The sequence below is a fragment of the Schistocerca americana genome, chromosome 1 (genome assembly GCF_021461395.2).
Source record: "Schistocerca americana isolate TAMUIC-IGC-003095 chromosome 1, iqSchAmer2.1, whole genome shotgun sequence".
In the NCBI taxonomy this organism is placed as follows: Eukaryota; Metazoa; Arthropoda; class Insecta; order Orthoptera; family Acrididae; genus Schistocerca; species Schistocerca americana.
In genome coordinates, this window is record NC_060119.1 from 1,202,164,714 (window position 1) to 1,202,178,569 (window position 13,856).

Consider the following 13,856-nt stretch of genomic DNA (forward strand, 5'->3'; position numbering starts at 1 on the left):
TGGAGATCATATTAGTGGGACAGTTCCAGCTTTGAGGTCCATGGGGCTTGTTCATCTTACGTAATTTATAGCGTGCAATTTTTGAGGTCGCGTATCGATCGCACATGAAGTTCTAACTCGCCTCATTCAAGTGACACAGCTAAATATTAATAAAAATAAAAGAGAAGGTAGCAGCTGTGAATTACATTAGCACTTCCTACAATGTCATACTACCGCATCCTCCACATAGTCCTCCAGGGTAGAGAGAAATGTCTCGGTAATTTGACGCTTTGAATATGTGAGAGAGGTGTTTTCATTTTCTGGTTCTCATACATCGCACAATCAATGCCATGGATACGCCAATAGTACATCTCACCAGAGAGCTATGCTAACGAAAGGCAGTATGGTACAGCACACTACATTTCCTCTCCTCTGCCCCATCATTCACTTCAGGGTAGCTCTTACGACGAAAGTTCTCAGTATCCTGTTGGATATTGGAAAATACAAAGAAATCACAAAGAAATTATTGTCGGAAGGACTGACCCGGCATACAGAAACGTCAAAAGAACCATAAGTGGAATTAAAAGCAAGTGTGTTAACGTTAAGTGTGTAATGAGAATCTCGCTATTAAATACAGAGGAGAGACGGATAAGTCAAAAGACTGCTCTGAAGGTGGGAAGATTTGTCTCATGAGACAGATGAAGAGACAGTGTGAATGGCCGAAAGAAGCAGCCTACAGGAATTGTGAAACGAACCCTATCGTCCAGGACTGCATGCCAGAGAGCGCACAGATTCACCACGAGATGGGGAAACTCACAGGCGTCTATTGTCTACTGAGGCCTAAGCGCTGTAGTGTGCGAGTGACGCAGACGAGGACCTACGTCATAGGGAAACCCAGAAGAAGGCTTTTGTGGCCAAGGAGACGCATCAGTGTTAAATATGGCGGAACTAAGATTGGCCATTAAGGGAAACATTTATGAAAACTTATTTAATTCTGTAGGGAATCAAGCAACAGCAATTTTGATCTACCATCCTTCATAAATTTTCATGGTGATCCCAATAATAATCTATAATAGTTTAGCATTTACTGTTAATGTGAAATTCAAAAGTTTTGTAACAAAAACCTGAATTCTAAAATCTGAACGCTTTAGTCGACCTTAACGAACGACATTTCATATAGAACCGCATCATTAAAATGACAAACGTTGAAAATATCAACTCTGTAACTTTATTTGTGTAAAAGATATAGTAAATTTAAATTATCACTATCTTCAGTTAAGCATTAGATCATCATTTCCTCCACACAAAACACATTGAAGGATGACAGCATGACACCGTAACTGAATCATTAGGTAACAGAATATTCGTTTAGTGCGTAATAGTTACTTTTGTTCTTTATTTATTTATCGGAAAGCACATTGGTGCCGCGACATTCAAAGTTAAGAAGGAAATTGTATTGGTTTTATGTAAAAGAATGTAACCTTCATTATGTAATGGATATTATTGTTACTTTATTTAGAACGTGAAAGTGGTCAAGCCTTGATTATTTAAATATGTTAAAATGAAAAGTAATGTAGAATAAGCTGTAGACAATCGGAAGGAAGGTTTCAGGAAAGGGAACTACGTTAGTCAGTTGAGCGAAGATGTTCGGCGCTCGGGAAACGCGGTCAGAGACAGGCAGAGGGCAGTTCCGGTCTAGACATCAAAGAGTACAGTGCGGCTGGAAACGCCAAAGGGTACAGTTCGGATAGAGACACGAAAACGGACATTCGGTCTTTAGCCAGCTAGGATGTGAAACGACTTAGAAAATGTCACGTTGTGTGGTATCGCGAGACTTAGTCTCTGAGCGTGGACAGCCGTGCTCCTAATGTGAACTCTAACTTTTCGCATAGTTAACGAGGTGGAGTATCGAACTTGTAATTCTCTCTGAGATTGTGAATGACGGAACTGTGTCAAATGGATATGCGCTCGAGTGTTACAGTAACTCTAAATATGACCTCTTTCGCTATTAGTTTCCTTTCTGAATAAACATTATTCCAAGAAGATCGCAACTGTGTGGCCTACATCATTTATGGTTCGTTAATTTAGTTCCAGATATTATTATTACTGTTATAATATGTTAACTTGGTATTTCCCAAACTATTGTCTACTTTAGGGTGTGTAATGCGACACGTGCGGCTCAACCCATGGACGAGTTTGAGCCAAGACAATTCGACGAACAGGAACCGCATGTGAGCCCGAACATGTATGGGATGTTAGCTCGCAACAGGAGTCGATATATAATAGACAGGAATCCACAATAAGAATCAGGATTCAAAACAGCTATGAAGACGTAATATCAAATAAGGTGGAAGATTAGATAACATTCCATCAGCATTTCTAAAATTATGGAGGGAAGTGGCTACAAAACGACTGCTCACGTTGGTGTGTAGAATGTATGAGTCTGGCGATATACCCTCCGACTTTTGGAAAAGTATCATCCATTCAATTCCGAAGACTGCAAGAGCCGACAAGTTCGAGATTTATCGCACAATCAGTTTAAAAGCTCATGCATCCAAGTTAGCGAGGCCAAGAGTAATATGCAGAAGAAAGGGCAAGAAAATTGAGGGTGTGTTAGATGACGATCAGTTTGGCTTTAGGTAGTTGTGACGTTGCGGTTGATAATGGAAGCAAGACTATAGGAAAATCAAGACACGTTCGTAGCGTTCGACAATGAAAAATGGTGCAAGATGTTCGGAATTATGAAGAAAATAGGAGTAGGCTATATGGAGACACGGTTAATATACAACGTTTACAAGAGCCAAGAGGCAATAATAAGAATCGGACAGGAACGAAGTGCTCGGATTAAAAAGAGTGTAAGACAGTGATGTAGTTTTTCTGCCCTACCGTTGAATCTATAAATCGAAGAAGCAATTTGGAAATAAAAGAAAGGTTCAGGTGTAGAATTAAAAAGCAAGGTGAAAGGATTGCTAACCTCGGTGAAAACGGAGAAGACTTACAGGATCTGCTGAATAAAATGAACAGTAACGAGTACAGAATATGGACTGAGATTAAATCGAAGAAAGAGGCAAGTAATGAAAAGTAGCTGAAATGAGAAGAAAAAAATGGTTCAAATGGCTCTAAGCACTATGGGACTTAACAGCTGAGGTCATCATTCCCCTAAACTTAGAAATACTTAAACCTAACTAACCTAAGGGCATCACACACATCCATGCGCGAGGCAGGATTCGAATCTGCGACCGTAGCAGCAGCGTGGCTCCGGACTGAAGCGCCTGGAACCGGCCGGATGAAATGTGAGAGGAGCGAGAAACTTAACATCAGGGTAGATGCTCAGGAAGTAGATGAACTTAAGGAATTCTGCTCCCTAGGCAGTAAAATAGTCACTGACGGATGGAGTAAGGACATCAAAAGCGGACTAGCAGTGACAAAAAGGGCCAAAAAAAGTCTAATGGTATCAAACATAGGCCGTAATGAGAGGTGGAAATTTCTGAGAATTTACGCTTGGAGCACAGCATTGTGTGATTGTGAAACAAGGACTGTGGGCAATGAGACACAGAAGGGAATCGAAGCATTTGAGATGTGGTGCTACGGCAGAATGCTGAAAATTAATTGGACTGATAAGTTAAGGAATGAGGAGGCTCTACGTAGAATGGGAGAGGAAAGGAATACGTAGAAAACAACGACAAGGAGAAGGATGGTAGGACATCTGTTAAGACATCGGGAAATATCTTTCGTGGCATTAGAGGGAGCTGTAGAGGGCAGAAAAAGTAGAGGAAGACAGAGATTGTAATACATTAGCAAATAACTGAGGACGTAGATCTCAAGTCCTACTCTGAGATGAAGAGCTTGCATTCTCTACTTTCCCAGCGTTCCTTCAATTCACTACGTCTACCATTCAATGCAGTGAACAATACAACTATACGGTTACTAAAAATTTCTTCCTCGCGTTGACGTCTATGCATTTGTTTGGCTTTCAAGCTCGCAAAGTAATTTCAGATCCTCTGTGAAGAAGCCGGTGAATGGTTTATGCTGAGACAGGTGCGAAGTTCTGACTTGAAACTCATTCACAAGCTAGAAAGCTAGGAGTACAGTGTCTCGCCAACCTATAGGTCGTTGGAGATAAGGTTCTTAGTTTACGGTCACGTAAGACTAATTTCGCTGCATCCTATTCCGATGAATCATTACGTGTTCATATACGTTTCGCACGCAGTTGTATATTGTATTCCGGAGCGTGTTTTGCGCAAATGCTATTATTATTCTGACATGTTTTATCTGCATACTTGGCTGTCGAATTGTTCAAATGGCTCTGAGCACTATGGGACTTAACATCTGAGGTCATCAGTCCCCTAGAACTTAGAACTACTTAAACCTAACTAAACTAAGGACATCACACACATCCATGCCCTAGACAGGATTCGAAAGTGCGACCGTAGCAGTCGCGTGGTTCCGGACTGAAGCGCCTAGAACCGCTAGGGTACCACGTCCGGCTACTTGGCAGTCGAAAAGCTATAAATCTCTCTGCAAGTTTCCTAATCTTTGCCTTATTATCATTATACTTACGCAACGTATACGAGGCTGCCAGAAAAATAGTCGTATATTCCTGCTAATATCATTTCTCTGAGTTTCAAAACAACAGTGTCGTCTTTCCTCCCTTTTCAGATTCCCTAGAATCTCAGTTATAGCTTTTTATTGGCTTTATCGACTTGTTAGCATACTAACAGTGCGCGTCTGAAACCGTACAATGTCTGGTGTCACTAATACCACCCGAGTACGCTAGAACGGTCCGCAGTAGCGTCTTGCATACGGTTTCCTTTAAAGATGGCACCTCTGCTGTCAGCTTCATGTGTTACCAAAACTCACGACATTTTACCTCTAATATCTCAATCGGACACTGTTAGGCATTTTTCTCTCTACAGCGAGAATTTTCTGCCGTTGATACATTGTTAAAGGACATCTTGTGTTCGTTACACAAAACTCAGAATTTTGTTGCTTTCTTCATTTCCTTACGGTTGTTCAGATTAGAGGCTTTAAGTAGACGACATCAGTGTAATAAAGTTCCTGTCACCATCTGATAAAGCGTTTATGTGTGTTCAGAATATTGGAGCGAACCTGACGTTACGTTTGTTTCTATTGAATATTTTCCGTCCAGTATAAAGCCCTGCTTTATATTAGTCATCCTTCCAAGGCACTCTGTTATCCGGAAAGATACTCTGTCGCACAGTGCGTCGGTTGTTCATCGACAATACGGTGCGGTATCGAATGCCTCTTTGAAATCTCTGAAGACAAAATCTAAGTCTTAACCTTCGTCCGTGTGTGCAAACAAAGCTCGCTGGAAAAAAAAGTTAGCCATCCCTAACTAAACCATTACAAGCACCATTTAATACCGTATAATTACGCCCCTGGTCTTGATAGCCGCCAGGGTTCCGTTAGCAAATGAGTCCACAATGTCGTTCTGGTGCGTCGGATCCATGCTATGCCACTTCCTGAGGATATGATCGTGCAGTTTCACCAAATTGTAGGGATACAGGTGTCTGCATTTTACACGCTGTTCCAACATGTCGCACAAACTTTCTGTGGGTTTCAAGTCACGCGATTTTGCAGACCAATCGAGATGTAATAGGGCGAGGGACTATTCAGAAGACCTGTGACATATTCTTCCAGCCGGACGAATTCTATCATTGTCTTAAAAAATATGGTATTACCACGCAAACATTTGCAGGCAACACCTGATCCTCCAGAATGTTGAAATAAGTACGCTGACTCAAGTTACTGTTTACCTCAGTGAGTGAGCCCAGTTCATGATAAGAAAAACGATCACAAGCCCACAGCCGGCTTGAACCTGACCTTGCACACATTCCTAATGAAATGCTCCTTGTGGCCTTTGGTGCACTCTACAGCGTGCGTCATTTCAATATAGACAGAAACGTGATTCGTCAGCCCACATCACGTCCGACAACCAGTTACTGTCCACGCTCTGCTATTTGTGGCCCACTGAAGACGCGGAGCTTTATGCGCCCGTGCAAGGTGACCAACTGCCAATCTTCATTCCATGCAGTTCCCGTCGCAATGTTCTCTAGCTAACACGAGGGCATAGATGTTCATTCACTGCCTGCAGAAATTACTGTAGGGTTTGGTAGGGATTTTGGTTCAGAAGCTGTGAAATGCGTCTCCAGTATGAAATTTTCACTCTGCAGCGGAGTGTGTGCTGATATGAAACTTCCAGTACGCGTCGGTCACGACCTTTCTCCCAACACAATTCTGACGTCGTGTTTCGTGGTCACGTGTGTTATGCCGCCGCTTGTACAAACGTTGAGCAGTCCGCCGTGAAAGTTATACAACTCCAGCAACTTCACACACTATAGGTCCATGGGCACGGCCAAACACGATCGTCCCTTTTTGACACTCTGTGACGTCCATACAACTATAATTAACCATCTTTACGTACAACGTCCGCTTGAAAAAACAATGTCTGACTGATACCTATTTCCTTATGCTATCGTAGAGCCAATGCGTGAACGATTAAGCTCGTGGTTCGATTCATCTGTCTTTGTGCACAGGGGTGACTACAATTTTTTCCGATGACCTTATGATGGGCACAAATAGGTCTTCTTTGTTATTTGGGGTGGTGGTGAGGGGAGGGGGGGGGGGAGGAAGGAAGCCTTTCTTTCCCCAGGAACATCAGGACGTTCGAAGCTTAAAATACTCTCTTGAATCCTGAAACAAACGGACGTTAGAGGAGTTGGTCTGCAGTTCTGTGCCAACCAAGAATTGGGATACAAAGAATATCGAAATTTTTTGACCCGAGCCAGGGCGTGGAAATATGCGGTTAAGTAGTGGAAATGACTTCACCAGTCATTAGTATTTCAGTCCGAAAACATACTGGCATAAGATTACATTTCTTTTGGCAACATTTATATATTCTGAAATGGCACCTGGACTGAATAGATACAGTCGCAGGTTCGAATCCTGCCTCGGGCATGGATGTGTGTGATGTCCTTAGGTTAGTTAGGTTTAAGTAGTTCTAAGTTCAAGGGGACTGATGACCACAGCAGTTGAGTCCCATAGTGCTCAGAGCCATTTGAACCATTTGAACTGAATAGATAATTTTAAAACTGGCTTTACAGTACCGCTTACATTATTTTCATTCACATTTTTCTTTGTCTCAGCAGATAAATATTCCAGAAATTCCAAGAAGAAAAGAAATCAGCAGTTTTTACGCTGATTCCCTAATAGTACACGATGAAAATGTAAGAGAAAATTTGCTGCAACTGTATACTGGAATTTTTGATTCAGGTGAAACAATTTCAGTTAATTACAATGATACATAACTATCGCGACGCTGTACTCATTTGCAGATGAAAATTAAGTTTAAACTCTGATGTGGCCAGTTTGCTTTCGGTATGTCATTTCAGGTAACTGCTGGGATGATTCTTGCTAATGGAACTCTACTGGCTTCTTGTAACCCTTTAGCGAAGAGTTTCTAACACATACGCTGCATCTGACGACGTGCCCAATTTAAAGACAGCAGTAAAGTTACGATGCTGAACTGTCCACCCACAGGACATCGCGTCTGCACTTATTATCATAAGGGTTACACGGAAATTCTCGTCTGGGAATTCGAGTTCACGTATCATAGACCATTTCATAGGAAATATGAACTAAGGCCTCTACTGTTATTCAAGGCTTACGAAGTTACAGGTTACCGGATAGCATCTGATGGAACAGTAAAGCCATAGTTTCACTATTTCTAGCTGTGGGTTATAAACTGCAGTTAGCTGGTGAAGATGACTCTCCCAGCTGGGAACGAAACGCTAGGAACTAGGTTTGCGTATCAGTGTCAGCGTCTCAGCCTGGAAGTGTTAACCGAGGTAACGATCGGTCCGTGAAGGTGCCACATTGCACTCAATTTAGATGGAGGCACGTTTGAGTGCTAGTTCGGAAATCCTAGAGCACAGTCCCCGTGCTTCTTCACAAACTTCGCGTTCCTTCCTTTCGCTAGTTAGTGACCTAATATTGACTGGTCCGACTACATAGTCAAAGTAGGTAGTCCTTCCCTTCCTCAAGTGCAGTTCTGGTAAAGACTTTAAGACTCCAATAGTTCACGCGGTGTCAATATCCATTTCCATAAGTACTACAATGGGCTTAATTTGAATGGTCCAAAGCTAGAAATGACATTTCTGGTGATGCAGATGAAGCCAAGAGCTAATGATGAATCGGAATGGCAGCCAATCTGTACAGGGTGTTACAAAAAGGTACGGCCAAACCTTCAGGAAACATTCCTCACACACAAAGAAAGAAAATATGTTATGTGTACATGTGTCCGGAAACGCTTACTTTCCATGTTAGAGCTCATTTTATTACTTCTCTTCAAATCACATTAATCATGGAATGGAAACACACAGCAACAGAACGTACCAGCGTGACTTCAAACACTTTGTTACAGGAAATGTTCAAAATGTCCTCCGTTATCGAGGATACATGCATCCACCCTCCGTCGCATGGAATCCCTGATGCGCTGATGCAGCCCTGGAGAATGGCGTATTTCATCACAGCCGTCCACAATACGAGCACGAGGAGTCTCTACATTTGGTACCGGGGTTGTGTAGACAAGAGCTTTCAAATGTCCCAATAAATGAAAGTCAAGAGGGTTGAGGTCAGGAGAGCGTGGAGGCCATGGAATTGGTCCGCCTCTACCAATCCATCGGTCACCGAATTTGTTGTTGAGAAGCCTACGAACACTTCGACTGAAATGTGCAGGAGCTCCATCGTGGATGAACCACATGTTGTGTCGTACTTGTAAAGGCACATGTTCTAGCAGCACAGGTAGAGTATCCCGTATGAAATCATGATAACGTGCTCCATTGAGCGTAGGTGGAAGAAACTAAAATGAGCTCTAACATGGAAATTAAGCGTTTCCGGACACGTGTCCACATAACATATTTTCTTTATTTGTGTGTGAGGAATGTTTCCTGAAAGTTTGGCCGTACCTTTTTGTAACACCCTGTAGATGTAAAATGCCACTCATCTGTCTATAGTGACTTTGAGTGACATCGTTCAAGGTGAGATGTTGCAGTCGTACCAGGAAATATTTACTAATTACGGTCATTATTTCTATACACTTGGTTTCATGTTAGGTACTATGTAATCTTAGATCATTCATACTGGCCAGAATTTATGTAATATCCGCGTTAAAATTTTTTCTGTAAACCACGTTAAGAATCCCATTGGCATCCTGCACGTTACTAAAGCGTTTCTGCAAATGTTACATTTTTAAGTTTTTAAGCAGAGTGACGAATAAAGCTGATAAAAGTTGAACTTTTGAAGAAACTGTACGGTAGATGTAAGAACAACTGGTCTGCAGTTACATAACCTGCTGCACACCAACAAGATACGTACGCAGTATTCTCGCGTGCTCATTACTGGAAAGCATTCAGCGAAATATCAAGGATATTGTATTTCCTCCTTCATTAAATGCTTTTCAAATTCTTAAAATCTCTGTGTTTCCATGTACACGAAAGAGAGAAACACGGCTATCGATGCAATTTAAACAATTCCGATCCGCGTTAGGTCAATCAACTGCTAGTCTTCACCAACTATTCCGGTCTACTTATAATTGACTTCCTACTTACAGAATTCACCATGAAGAATACCGAGATTTACGTATCTTTCATAGCAACACCGCTGTCTGTAGAGAAATAGAAATTCTGCTTGCGTGTAAACTGAACTTTTAATGAAAAGCAGTTCCTTCCCTTCACATTTAAAGAAATGCTAGCTCATCCATCTCGCAAGATCCTTTATGCGTATTAACGTACGAAATCGAAATGGGATGCACACACACACACACACACACACACACACACACACACACACACAGACACAGAGAGAGAGAGAGAGAGAGAGAGAGAGAGAGAGAGAGAGAGCTATCTCTACGAAATTAGCCGCTGGAAATATTACGTACACGTTATGACTGCAGTAAAGGTATGTCACTATCGGAGAGGTGAATCTTAAAAATACTTTGTCGTGACTGTTGCTATAACATTTCTATGAGTAGCTTCTTCATAGACAATCATTAATAGGTTAGACGCTTACGGTGTAAGCGGAAATGTTGATGTTCTTTGTCGAATGGTAAAAAAAAAAAAAAAAAAAAAAAAAAAAAAAAAAAAAAAAATAGAGAAACGAAGATTGGACACAGAAAATCGCCGACTCTACTCATAGAGCTCTAGTTCTGATGAACTGTAATGATTTAGTACACCAGATTGGCCATTTTCTTAAAACTGGGGAAAGTTTGTCATTATGACTCGACCGAGGTTTGAACCCTGCCCGTCAACGGTAGGAAAAAATAACGTTAGCCACTGCACGACTCTGTTCGGATGCAACGTCGCAGCAAATGAAGAGCTAATGTTAATAGGCTTACAGCAGTGCCAGAAAGGACGAATTTTGTCAGATACGCAATGTGAAAGAAAGAAAATTAAGTCGATAAGGAACTGTCGTTCTGGTAGGGCGCAATAACGTACGTTTTAGTTAGTGAATTAAGAGCTGCAAAACCGAAGGATGAACGGCTGGAATTTAATATACCGTCGTGACGAAGTCATTCGGGGTGTATTAGGAGTTCATTCAACAACGGTGGGTATGCAAATAGACTGCAGGTTTACTCGAGGATAGAAACTTCTGAATAGTAACCGATTCCAGCTATTATCGGTTGTTACCCTATGGTCATTTTCACATACACCGTCTGTCGTCACACGCTTATATTGCAGATGTTGATCTTATTCTGGCGACGTCTCTTGTTCGGATTATCGTTGTTTAGAGACAGGGAAGATGACTATCTGATGAAGACCATAGACCTGAAATCGAAAATATCTATGTAAATTAAACCTGACTGTGGATATGAGTAAAACGTCTGCACAAATACTAATAACTGATGCTGCTCTGACGTATTGTGCAAAAAGAAATAGAAGAGATTATTTTGTAGGACTTCGCGTCTAGTAATTACTGGTAGTCACAGGTCACATAAACCGGAATTGCTTCACGGGATTTGAACCCCACAATCCCCGAACGTGAGTCCAGCACCTCAACTGGTTCAAGGTTTCAGTCGTTGCGGAATTAGAACAAATGAAGGACAAGTAGTCATTGTTTAATCAACAACAGCGTTTATCATTAAATGCTCATATTTTAGGGTAGGTTTTATCGTGACTGTTACTGATATGGTATGAGACAACGAGTTTACGGTCATTAGCTGCTGTTTATTTACATCCACAGCGCGTTTCAAAGGCATAAATTTCCCTCATCGGATTGATTCATATGTGTTACTAGCACATGCGTGTGCTGTGTTACGACTCTGGTGTAACCTGCGGCACTGTCTCCAGTCGTCACAGGATCCTTTCTTTGTCGTAAAACATCACATATAAAGTGCCAAACTTCGTTTATTTTCAAAGTGTGACAGTTGATATATGACGTATTACTGCAGAGAAAGAAGCCTGTGCCGGCCGCGGTGGTCTCGCGGTTCTAGGCGCTCAGTCCGGAACCGCGCGACTGCTACGGTCGCAGGTTCGAATCCTACCTTGGGCATGGATGTGTGTGATGTCCTTAGGTTAGTTAGGTTTAAGTAGTTCTAAGTTTTAGGGGACTTATGACCTAAGAAATCAAGTCCCATAGTGCTCAGAGCCCAAAGAAGCCTGTGACGATTGTAGACAGTGCCAAAGGTTACCCCACAGTCGTGACATATATAAATCCATCGATGCAGATCTACGCCTTCGAACCTCATTGTCGATGTCCGTAAAGAGTTACTGGTAACAGTAAACTTGTTGATTACTACGATAACAGTGCTTTTACAGTGGACTGTTTCATGATGTGTAATATGACTTGATATGGTGAAAAGTAGCTCTGAGTCAGTTTTATGTGAATATTTCCCGATCCGACTTCAAATCTAATGTCGGAGATATCGGTTTACCACTGAAAAACAATATATCAGTGAATTCTGCTCATTTACTGAGTTACTGTGGTATTTGACACATTTGAAAGTCAGATAATTTCCATTAAATTTGTTCCGTTGTTGCAGATTTTCTGAAATACTTTATTGGAGAACGATTGGTTCATGTACTTGAAAGTAACAGGAACCAAAGCCCTGTGCCTTTAAATGTTTCAGTCGGTAATGGAAACGTGCTCGCATTGCAAATTTTGGTTGTCAGCTAGTAACCATAAGCAAGAGATTTAGATTCATATCCCCACCCGGCGCAAGTGACGTCTTGTCATGGTGGATTACCATCTAAGAGATACATACTAGATCTATATATTCTAGATTTATCAAGATCTAGTTCGTAGTACAAATAGAATATCGTCAAGACAAAGTAACTGTAACAGTCTCTTCGCGTCGTCAGTACAACAGTGATTAGAGGCTACAAATGACTCTCATTATTCGATAAATCTTCATTTAATTTTGATACCTAAGATGATTCGTTCAGGCATTAAACTGTAAGGCTGAACTCTAGTTAGTGTATGATTAAAGAGTGATCTGCATCAGCAATTGCTGATGCTAATTGATTTCATTAGACCTTTTAGAAGCTTTCAAGAGGGAAAGGTAGACGAACAAACCTATCAAACACTAACAATGAACCACGACAATGACTCAGAGTGGGAATAGGGCAGAGGACTGTCACTTACCGTACACGGCAACCAGGAGACCGGCGGTCAGAAGAGGATGCGGGCCCGTGGTCATATTGGCAGTCTCGTCATCACTCGGGTACACGGTGTCCTGGAAGAAGGGCCTCCACTTTACGGTGGTCCCCCGGCTCACACCATCTGCAGTCCCCCCACTATTGAGGCTGTCTCAGACTTCTTTATCGCTCGGCGCTGCCCGAGGTCAAGATGAGCAGCTAGACACTGCGTGTCCGCCGAGGACGTCAGTGTCGTGCCAACTGTCACTTGGTTCTTTTGCGGGGCAACTGTTTTGAGGTTACTGTAGATTCGCAGCGTCCTGGAGGGATAGTGTGGGTGCGCTCCTCAGGTCGAAGACCGCCTGCGTCGGAGCGTCGGCGTCGTGCGTGCGGTGCGTGGGCGTCGGGCAGCGTCCGTCTCGCAGAGCGGTGCCACACTGACTGCCGACCGAGCGTCGTGTCGCGCGCGCCGCGCTCGCACCCGGCCGCAGGTCGGCGCATGCGCACTCGGCTCCGGCGCGGCAGCCCGGGGCAAAAACCAAGTGTTGGTCGGCGGCTCGCGCGTTCGGCTATTAACAGCTGAGGACCATCTTCCGCATGAGGGAACACTCACTTACTGTTCGACTGCCCCCCCCCCCCCCCCTCCTGGCTCAACAACCGGAGGTTCGCTAATTTAATGCTCACTACGTTTCGTCTAATGACCACTGGAGACGACAACGAGTTATAAGCCGTTTCTGCCGCATTACAAATAGTACCTCTATGCTGTTTAGGAGACCTTATGGGTTCCTAGATCCTTGCACGTTCAGCTATTAACAGCTGAGGACCATATTCCGAATGGAGGAACTCTCACTTACTGTTCGTCCAACCCCCCCCCCCCCCTCCCCCTGGCTCAACAACCAGAAGTTCGCTAATTTAATGCTCACAACGTTTCGTCTAATGACTACAGGAGACAACGGGTTACAAGCCGTTTCTGCCGCATTACAAATAGTACTTCTATGCTGTTTAGGAGACCTTATGGGATCCAAGATGTTTGCACGTTCAGCTATTAACAGCTGAGGACCATCTTCCGCATGAGTGAACACTCACTTGCTGTTCGACTCCCCCTCCCCCACCCCCACCCCCTGGCTCAACAACCGGAAGTTCGCTAATTTAATGCTCACTACCTTGCGTCTAATGACCACTGGAGACAACAACGAGTTACAAGCCGTTTCTGTCGCATTACAA

At 42.8% G+C, this 13,856-nt stretch overlaps 1 protein-coding gene across 1 annotated transcript in view; it reads right to left on the bottom strand.

Moving 5' to 3' along the window:
• Positions 1-13,061, bottom strand: part of LOC124552202 — a 184,574-nt gene extending 171,513 nt beyond the window's left edge. The window contains exon 1 of the mRNA XM_047126499.1: positions 12,640-13,061. Coding sequence (XP_046982455.1) covers positions 12,640-12,694 — 55 coding nt within the window. The 5' untranslated portion in view covers positions 12,695-13,061. The remainder of the gene's footprint in view (positions 1-12,639) is intronic.
• Positions 13,062-13,856: the final 795 nt, after the last annotated feature.